Source organism: Dromiciops gliroides, chromosome 6 (assembly GCF_019393635.1).
Source record: "Dromiciops gliroides isolate mDroGli1 chromosome 6, mDroGli1.pri, whole genome shotgun sequence".
Taxonomy (NCBI): domain Eukaryota; kingdom Metazoa; phylum Chordata; class Mammalia; order Microbiotheria; family Microbiotheriidae; genus Dromiciops; species Dromiciops gliroides.
In genome coordinates this window covers 190,281,398-190,291,668 of record NC_057866.1, presented here as the reverse complement: position 1 = coordinate 190,291,668, position 10,271 = coordinate 190,281,398, and the positions used below count along the sequence as shown (strand labels likewise).

General features: G+C 38.2%; 1 protein-coding gene across 1 annotated transcript; it reads left to right on the top strand.

The window, feature by feature from the left end:
- The first annotated feature begins 1,835 nt into the window (after positions 1 to 1,835).
- Positions 1,836 to 9,349, top strand: LOC122732180 (probable E3 ubiquitin-protein ligase TRIML1). The gene is made up of 6 exons (XM_043972312.1): positions 1,836 to 2,252; positions 2,669 to 2,764; positions 3,398 to 3,628; positions 5,917 to 5,939; positions 6,082 to 6,179; positions 8,814 to 9,349. The coding sequence occupies exons 1-6, from the start codon at positions 1,836 to 1,838 to the stop codon at positions 9,347 to 9,349; spliced, it is 1,401 nt and encodes a 466-aa protein (XP_043828247.1).
- Positions 9,350 to 10,271: the final 922 nt, after the last annotated feature.

The window sequence follows — 10,271 nt, the reverse complement described above, 5'->3', positions numbered from 1 at the left end:
TGTTTTTACATGTAATTTGGGGAAAAATAGAATCATAAATAAATGGGAAAAATGAAATGACTTTAAAACAATATTGGTAAGCACACGTCCTGGATTCAGGAGGACCTGAGTTCAAATCTAACTTCAGACACTTGACACTTACTAGCTGTGTGACCCTGGGCAAGTCACTTAACCCTCATTGCCCTGAAAAAAAAATAAAAATGGTACCTTAACTGGGATCAGGGGCAGCTAGGTGGCACAGTGGATAGAGCACTGGCCCTGGATTCGGGAGGACCTTAGTTCAAATGCAGCCTCAGACACTTGACATTTGCTCACTGTGTGACCCTGAGCAAGTCACTTAACCCTCATTTCCCTTCCCCCTTCCCAAAAAGAGGAATAAATAATGGAATCTGTTGTGCTCAGTGCCCACTGATTTAATGAATTGAGGGGCAAGAGATCTCTGGCCTGAAGAAATAATGTGTGGACACCATTGCATAATTGTAGCCAGAGGTGATACAAAGATGAGAATTCAGTCCTATACTAGAGATAGGAAGTACTGTAAAAACACAGGAGTTCTCACCTTTCATGTACAGTATAAAGGAAAGATTAAACAAAGGAAAATATACAAAACTCAGTCCTAAAAAACATTTGATGATAGAGCTTAAGGAAAATGACTGGCATTATCTATTTTGAGAATATCTTAGAAGAAAGGAATCAGAGGTAACCTTTGCTTGGAAATGAGGGACAAGCCAACTCTGACCTGAAGGTCTTAGGTGTGAATATCATTGTGAATTATAACTCATTACTATGCAAAAAGACAAAGGTGAGAATTCAGTCCTATAGCAGAGACTAGAAATGCTATCAAAACACGGGAGTTCTCACCTTTTATGGATGGAGTAAGGGGGAGGACCTAACCAAAGGAAGATAAATAAAAGGACCCCAACAAGTCACTGCTACACATTTCTGCTGACAGAACTCGTGGGAAAGAGTGAGTATTTTGTATTCTTAGAAGAATATTGGGGAAGGATAGAATCAGAGGGAAGTTTCTCTTGAAAAAATATTTTTTTAAAAAGGCCTTCTCTGGCTAGTAAAGAAATGATAAGATAAGAGAGGGTACACAAAAGAGAGACTTTGGAAAGAAATAATTGAGTTCATGGTTTGCATTGAGGGGGAAAGTTAGGGGTACGGAGACAAGTATTTGTGATTTTCCTTGCCTTGTTGCTATATTAGATAATCAGAAATGAGATTATTCTGAGCCTTTGAAATAAAATCAGTTATTCCTATGCTACTTGATAAAATAATAAATTGGGCCAAACCAGAGAATTTCTGTAATATTGAAGAAGTAAAGATGTTTTCTTCAGAAGATGGTGACCCTGCAGTTTGGGGTAAGAGGAAGAGAAAAAAAGGGTAAAAAATATTCAAAGAGAATCCCCATTATCTAGGTTCTTTGGAGCAAAGAACTCACATTCAGCACTGTGGGGGTGGGGAGGGGGTGGGCATCAGCTTCCACTGGGACACTAGCATTATACAAGAAATCAACTCCTTAACCTCTTCAACATGACTAGGAATGAGACCCAATTGTAAGACAGGCTTAGTGTTCTCTGCCTTAGCCTACAATCTCTGAGACCCAAAACTCTTAGGTTCCCTGGTTCTATTTGATGGCAGGCCTGATACTTGGGATACCTGATGGATCTGCTCAGCATGTGTCATAGATGTGTAACCATCTTTGTTGCAGGCCTACTGTTGCATCTGTCTCCTTGCAACACAAGTTGTATAAAACTTTTGAGATGCTTTGGATAGCGCAGGAATACCCTGGTACAATTTTTTACTGCCTCTTTCTTCATAGGTCTAGGAACATGGATGTCAAAGGGTTAATTGAAAGCCTCAAGGAGGATCTCACTTGCTCTATATGTATGGGTTACTTCACTGACCCAGTGACTATTAAATGTGGCCACAGCTTTTGTACACAGTGTCTTCTCCAGTGCAGGGAGGGAGGTGATGACATAGTCACCTGCCCAGAGTGCAGAGGAGTCATAAATTACAGAAATTGGATACCCAACAAGAGCCTGCAGAATCTGTCCAACACTGGCAAAATGCTCAGGCCTCATTTACTGCAGAGCATGGTGTACCTGACCACCTGTGATCAACATGGGGAAAAAGAGAAGCTCTTCTGTGAGGAAGACCAGATATCCCTCTGTGAGTCTTGTTCATTAGCCCCAGAGCACAAGGATCATTATGTCCTTCCCTTGGACAAGGCTGCTGAAAAGTGCAAGGTAAGAGTGTCTTCTCCCTAGTTTTCCATGCCAAGGGAGATATGGTGTCTGCTCATTCAACTCTCTTTGTGACCACTTGGGGACACTGCCATATTGGGAACACAGCTCAACCTACATTGTCCAAGTAAAATCCAAAGGCTTCATAACTATCTATGGATTCAAATAGAAATTCATGCTCTTTTTATTCTCACTTGGCCTTCCAATTTCTTCTGTTTCATTTTCTTTATGAAATTCTGAAAATGTTAATAGTGCCAACCTCCCAGAGTTATTGTCAGCATCTAAGAAATAATAGACGTCAGGTCTTTGATAGACTTAAAATGCCATATAAATGCGAAATATTATTTCCTCATAATTCTCAAATATCCAGATCTCTTTGTTCTAAAAATGGTTTTGACAACACTCTGCTTTTCTTGCAGGACAAGCTCCAGGAGATACAAAATATCTTGCAGAGAAAAGAAGAGAAATTTAAATTTTCATTGGATAAAGTGCAAATGAGGGAGGAATATTGTAAGGTCAGTGTTTATCTCTTTTCCTGTAGAAAAGATAGGAGGTACCTTGTCCCTTTGAGGCCCTTCTCAGAAGGAATATGTAATGATGAAAATGGTAGGCAAATCATGTTTTTGCAAAGGATATGATTCATATTCATTACCAAGGGATGACATATATTGTTGCAATGACAGGTGAACAATTTAATACCTAATGCACATTGAAGAACTTTGTTTTCCAGTAAACTCCTCAAATATATTCATGAAGAAATCAGTTACAGACAGCATTTGGGTATTTTGAAGAAGAAAATGATCTCTGGTTGATTTTTTTTTTTTTTGCGCGGGGCAATGGGGGTTAAGTGACTTACCCAGGGTCACACAGCTAGTAAGTCTCAACTGTCTGAGGCCAGATTTGAACTCAGGTACTCCTGAATCCAGGGCTGGTGCTTTATCCACTGTGCCACCTAGCTGCCCCCAATAGCTTACCTCTTAAGTCCTGAAATAGGAGATGTGGACCTAGCAGTTAAAAAGCTGGTGCCCAAGTCCACTAATCTTCTCAGATAACTAATAGTATTTAATAGAGGGCAAAAATGTTTGCCACTTACCTCTTCTCTCATGGACTTTTTACTTCTTTCTTTATCCACCTTTCTTTTGGCACAGGAAGATACATATGTTCTCAAGCAATCAGTTATATCTGAGTATGAGAAAATTTACCAGTTCTTACTGAATGAAGAAAATCAACACCTGAAAAGATTGGAACAGGAATCCAGAAACACCCTGGCAAAATTTGAGGAGAACGAGGTCAAACTAACACAACAAATCCAAAATCTGCAAAGAATGATATTAAAAGTAGAGGAGAATTTGGAAAAAGCACCATCAGAAATGCCCCAGGTGAGTGTATACAACAGATATATACTATTGCTTTAGAAATCAGGAGAAGAAGGTACATGCCCTGTCACCTACTGAGCACTAAGAGAAGGGTCTCAGGACCACTTGGTAGAGTGGGTCAGTTCAGGCTTTTCATTGGATTCTCCAAATTCATTTTTCTTTTCTGATGAGCAAGGTTGGGTAATAATCTGTTGTAGCCAGGCAATATGTAGCACAGGGATTCTCTTTATATAGGTCCTCCTAAATCCAGGGCCAGTGCTTTACCCACTGCACCACCTAACTGCCTCCTACTACAAGGATTCTCAAAAGTTAGGCCACTTCAGCACTAGAGTTAGGCCACTTCAGCACTATGAGTTACCATACCTGTTCGATGTTGGGTTGAATTTCAATTTATAATTACATTAATAAGCTGGAATCTCTTAATTATCTGAGAGTGGCCAAAAGCCTTATTCTTTATTGAAAAAGAGGGAGGTAGATTGTTCCTTGCGGTCCCCTTTTAGATGGAATAGTTTATGGTTCTATAATTCCTTATGACAAAGCATAGTATTTGGCTATGAGCAAAAATTAAAAAACTAAAATGTTAAACCAATTAAACATTTATAAAGTGCCTACCATGTGCCAGGTACTATACTAGGCTCTGCAAATAACAGTTGAGAGAATGAAACAGTCCAGACTGGTATGTAGCTGCAATTTGCTTGAAAGACAACAAAGACCTATGTAAAGTAATGTAGGGCAAGTCAAAAGGCACATGATATATGTTAGTTTGAAGGAGAAACTCAGAGTAGCTGGGGGAATAGGGAATGAGGAAAAACTGAAAGAGAATGCTAAACTTAAGCTATATCTTTAAGGAACTGAGGAACTTCTGGCTCTAAGTTGCAGAGTTGAGGAGAGAGTCCCTTGCTGTTGTGGGAGATTTCCAAAACTGGCTCAAAAAGTTTGAGAATCATTCATCTAGAGGCTTGGTTTCTTTTGTGGGGCAAAAATTTGAGGAAGCATGTTAAAGATGTGGAATGGGTCAAGAAGAAAATGTCCTTGGTGGGAGAAAGGCTTGAAATCTATATTTCACAGTATCAGTATAAGAAATTGGGATTGTTTAGAACTGGAGAAATGTTCAGAAGGAGGTAGTATGTCTACTTGATTGTATCACTGGGTGATTAGACTTGTAATTCTAGGAACTAGATGGCAGACCCAGAACAAATAGATTGTATTTTAAAACAATTATATTTATTCTAAGGACTTTGGTGCTGTTGAGTTTCCAATGTAGCTGCCATTTTCTTATTTGTGAGTTACTGTCATTCTTTGAGTTAGTTTAAAGAGATTCAAGAATCCTAGTCCTATAGAGGAGGACAGTGACCCCCAGAGCAATTGAGAGGCTCCCCTATGGTGACACATATACCATCAGAAGAAACATCTAAGCTTGTGTCTTCATTGTGCCATGTCCTATATCAAGCCAAACTATCACTCAGCAGAGATATTGTCCAAAGTAATTTTGTCTGCCTTTAGATGTAGTAAGTTACTTGCTATGGGAAGTCTCTCAAAGGAGCCTGATTGATCATTTTTGTGAAGTTCATTAGATATCATTCTTGCATCAATGATGGCTTGGCTTAGGTGACCTCTGAGGTCTTTTCTAACTCTAAGGTTCTATTTTTCCCTCCCCAAAAAATAACCAGCACATTTTCTTTACAGTGGGAGAGCGGTGTGGGCTAATGACTTCTTAGCTTCTTTAGGCTTTGACCTGACAGTGTTTGGCCAATTAATGACTCATTACCTAAAGGAACCTGAAAGTAAACCTCAGTTTGAGTTTCTGACTCTATTCAAATTTCATTTTTGTGAAGATGAGACCATGCCTCTTCATCTCAAAACCCATATTTCCCATCTACACCAAACATAAAAAGGGTGACTAACATGCTCTCAGACCTCCAAATCATTTCCAACTTCCTCATTTGCTCTTCTCTTATTCAGGATTATTAAAAGTATGATTCTATCAAAAAAAGTTGATTCTATCAGAGGAGATAGAGAAGAGCAGGGTACAAAAGGTGTTTCTCTCATAGTGGAGTCATTTCTTCATCCTCAGGAGGGAGGCATAAGGCTAATCAAAGAGCAGCCAAAGTCTAGTTCTACACAATTCTGCACAGACTTAAAGTGTGCAGGTATGATAATGTCCCTGCAAAACTGTTATAAGGGGGTGACTGATCTCTGTGGAGGTGTATGGGCTCTATGAGAAAGACAATATTATAGAAACACACCAAGGAACAGGATACTAATTCTCTCTATATATTTTCTCCCTTCAGGATATGAAAGGCACTTTGTCAAGGTAAGTTTCCATTCTGTGTTCATCTAATTCAGAAATAGGCTAATTGGGGTCTACTCTTCTGGAACATAATGAAGTATTTGATCTAGATGGGGCTCTGGAGCTATGTGTAGAACAAATGTAACCGAGTGTTTCCTGTTTGCAGGAATGAGGAGCTGTTACTTCAAAAACCGAAGGTTGCTTCCTTTGTCTTCAGTACCTGGCCCATTACTGGGTTGAGAGAAGTACTCATGAGCTTCCAGAGTAAGTCACATATCTATCTCACCTAACATTTGGGAAATTCCAAAGAGTTTCCATATTGTTTGTAGTGAATTCTTTCAGTGTGTGCTAGCATGCACAAATGGTCTTTCTGTCAGCCATATAGATCATTGTTATCTTCACATGATTTGTTCAATTGTTTCAGTTGTATCTGTATATTTGGGACTTGATTTAGTGTCTGATTGGCAAAGTTATTGGAATGGTTTGCCATTCTCTTCTCCAGCTAATTTTATAGATGAGGAAACTGAATTAAACAGGTTTAAGTGATTTCCCCAGGGTCACACAGGTAGTAAATGTCTGAGGCCAAATTTGCACTCAATTTGCACTACAATATGCCCCATGTCATTCTTTTCTCCCCCCCCATTTCTTTTTTTAAATTTAATATAGTATTTTATTATTTTCTAGTTACATGTAGAGATAGTTTGCCAAATTTGTTTCTAAAAGATTTCTAGTTTCAAATCTTTCTCCCTCCTTCCTCTTCCTCCCCCTCCCCAAGACAGCAAGCAATCTGATATAGGTTATATATGTACAATCACATTAAACATATTTCTGCATTAGTCATGTAGTGAAAGAAGAATCAGAGCAAAAGGGAAAAACCTCATAAAAGGAAAACAAAAAATGTAGAAATCGTATGGTGCAATATGCATCTAGATTCCACTGTTCTTTTTTTCTGAATTTGGAGAGCATTTTCCAAACATGAGTCTTTTGAAACTATCTTGGACCATTGTGTTTCTGAGAAGAGTCAAGTCTATCACAATTGATCAAGACACAATGTTGTTGATACTGTGTACAATGTTCTCCTGGTTCTGCTCATCTCACCTATCATCAGTTCATGCAAATCCTTCCAGGTTTCTCTGAACTCCTGCTCATTGTTTCTTACAGCACAATAGTATTCCATTACATTCATATACCACAACTTGTTCAGCCATTCCCAAATTGATGGCATCCCCTCAATTTCCAATTACTTTCCACCACAAAAAGAGCAGCTATAAATATTTTTGTACATGTGGATCTTTTTCTCTTTTTTTATGATCTCTTTGGGAAAAAACACCTAATAGTGGTATTGCTGGGTCAAAGGGTATGCACAGCTTTATAACCCTTTGGGCATAGTTCCAAATTGTTCTTAAGAATGGTTGGATCTGGAGCCAGCTAGGTGGTGCAGTGGATAAAGCACCAGCCTTGCATTCAGGAGGACCTGAGTTCAAATCTGACCTCAGACACTTGACACTTACTAGCTGTGTGACCCCGGGCAAGTCACTTAACCCCCATTAACCCGCAAAAAGAGATTTTAAAAAATAATAAAATACAAAAAAGAATGGTTGGATCAGTTCACAGATCCACAGATGATGCATTAATGTTCCAATTTTTCCACAGCTTCTCCAATATTTATTATTTTCCTTTTTTGTCATGCTAATGAACTTTTACTCTTATTCAGATTCCAACAAGTCATTTTACTGTCCAAAGCCTCTTCCCCTTTGGCCTTTTCTTATATAGTAAAGTCTAGACATTTTAGAAAGGTCCTGCCTTGCAAGATGTCTTCTTTCCTTGTTAGCATTCTCAAAGTAATTGCCTCTAACTCTGTTTCAGTTGTTTTGGTTTTTGTTTGTTTCAGGGATTTTTAAGTAGCCATTGAGTTCTTCACATATGTAGGGCCTCCTGACCCCTACCTCCATTTATCCTTTCCTCCCATCCTCTATCTTATCCTACCTCTCACCCTTTTTCCTTCTTTCCTTCCTTCCTTCTTTCCTTCTTTCCTTCTTTCCTTCCTTCCTTCTTTCCCTTTTTCTTCCTTCCTTTCCTTCCTTCTTCCCTTCCTTCTTCCCTTCCTTCCTTCCTTCCTTCCTTCCTTCCTTCCTTCCTTCCTTCCTTCCTTCCTTCCTTCCTTCCTTCCTTCCTTCCTTCCTTCTTTTCTTCCTCCCATCCTCTTTCCACTTCTTCTCTTTGACATCTTCTTTCTCCTATTGTCCAAATTTTTATGGACAAATTTTATGTGCTGAGTGTGCTGCATTTTGCAACACCTTGGTTATTTACTATGCAAGTCTCAATTCCCTTCTGATAGATTATAAGCTCTATGAAGAAAGTGATGTATGGAAGAAAAGAAAAGAGTGAAGCCCTACTTTGGTTGATCTTTCTTAAAAGTCTTTGTACAAAAATGCTATTTCCACCAAGTACTGAACGTTTAAACTCCCAACCTGCATTATTGTATATTGTAAATTATTATGCCAATATAATACCTCCTTCAGGTATATACCATCTATCTTCCAAGACCTGACATTCTACTTGACCAAAGTACTTTATAATACATTCTTATATGTTCAACAAATGCCTTCAAACATAGGATATTGGACTTAAAGTTGGAAGGGTCCTAAAGTTTCCCTGCATGAAACCCACCTTCATTTTACATGCAAGGAAACTATCTCATTGGAAAAATATGGTGCTTGTCCAAGTATCAGTGTCAGAGACAAGACAATTCCCTCAAGAGTTCTTATATAATCTCAAATTTCTTTGGACTAGAGTCCCATATTCTAAGATTGTCCAGGATTAGGTAATTTTTCTTTGTGTTTTTAAACTCCAAGGTCTGCAACCCAAAGATAATTATCACTTTTTCATTTTCTCTAGGGGATATAATTTTGGATCCTGAATCTGCCAGTCCTCATCTCATTCTTTCAGAAGATTTGAAATGTGCAAAGTACAAAAGAATCCCAAAGGACCTGCTGGACTACAAAGAAATACTAGATAATACTTTCATTGTATTGGGGGCCCAGACCTTTACATCAGGCAGACACTATTGGGAAGTAGAGATAGGAGATAATACAGACTGGGAAGTGGGTGTCTGTAAAGAGTCAGTTAGTAGAAAGATGAGCTGCTCCACATTACTTGGGGATAAAATTGCCTTGGAAGGCTACAAATCTCAAAATGATTTCTGCATCTGGAAATTACAGGAAGGCTGTATTGTGAAAAAACCTATAGACAAAGTGGGCATTTTTCTTGATTATGGAAAGGGACATGTAGCATTTTACAATGTCACAGAAGAAACCCTTCTTTATAGTCCCCCAAACATCATCTTTCAAGGGCCTCTTCGCCCTTACTTCTCTCTTTCCATTCATTGTGAAGAAGGACCTCCTGGATCACTCATTATCTGTCCCCAGGAGTAATTAGTAGAGGGCTGTCAATGATGCAAATTACTCTGGGAGCCTGTTAATGACAAACTCCTGGAAATGAATCTGAAAATGACTTTCTATTCATTTGAACTCATTAAAATGATCAGTAAAGTTATCTATTATTATCAAAGCCAATGAGAATAATAAAGTCTATCTTGTTTATACTTGGTATAAATACTAGTGTGCTTCATTTTGTATCAAAACCCAGTTTGCCTCACCTCACTGAAATTTTACTGAGAGCTTCAGCAATACTCTACAAAACTAATCCACAGAGGGAAACATTATTTTCCTACATCAAATGGAATAGAATATCACATACAAGTGCTCTGTATTTCTAAGATAGAATAATATGTTAGATAGATATTATGTGTATGTACAGACAGACTGACAGAGAGAAAGAGATAAATAAATGAATGAAAAGTCCAAGAAACAGTTTCTGAGTAATTAATAATTTATCAATTAATCTAGCAAATAATAAATAAATTGATGTCAATGGCCTTTTTTGTAATCAAAGTCCCCAGAGGAGGTTGCTGAATGTTTAAATACCTTTGGAAAACAGAGCACCTATGATGGGTAAAATGAACTGATTGGTTAACAATTAATGAGAGAATGGTGGGCTTTTTCTAATGAGTAGCTGAGAAGCTGATTTTTATCCTGTCAGTACTCCCAGCTCATTCTGACTCCATCAATCTATAGAAATGCATTTATTCTTCACCCAGTCATACTTAAGCTAAACAATGGTTGGGTTACTATTAGGATAACACCTAGAGGTACCTACAGAAGATAGGACATAAAAACTTCACAAACAAATGCAAAACAAACCAAAAAAGGGCAGAAATAGTAAACAAAGTCTTTTTAGACCATAATGCAATAAAAATCACTTAAAATAATGGACAGTGGGAAAAGAGATAAAAAG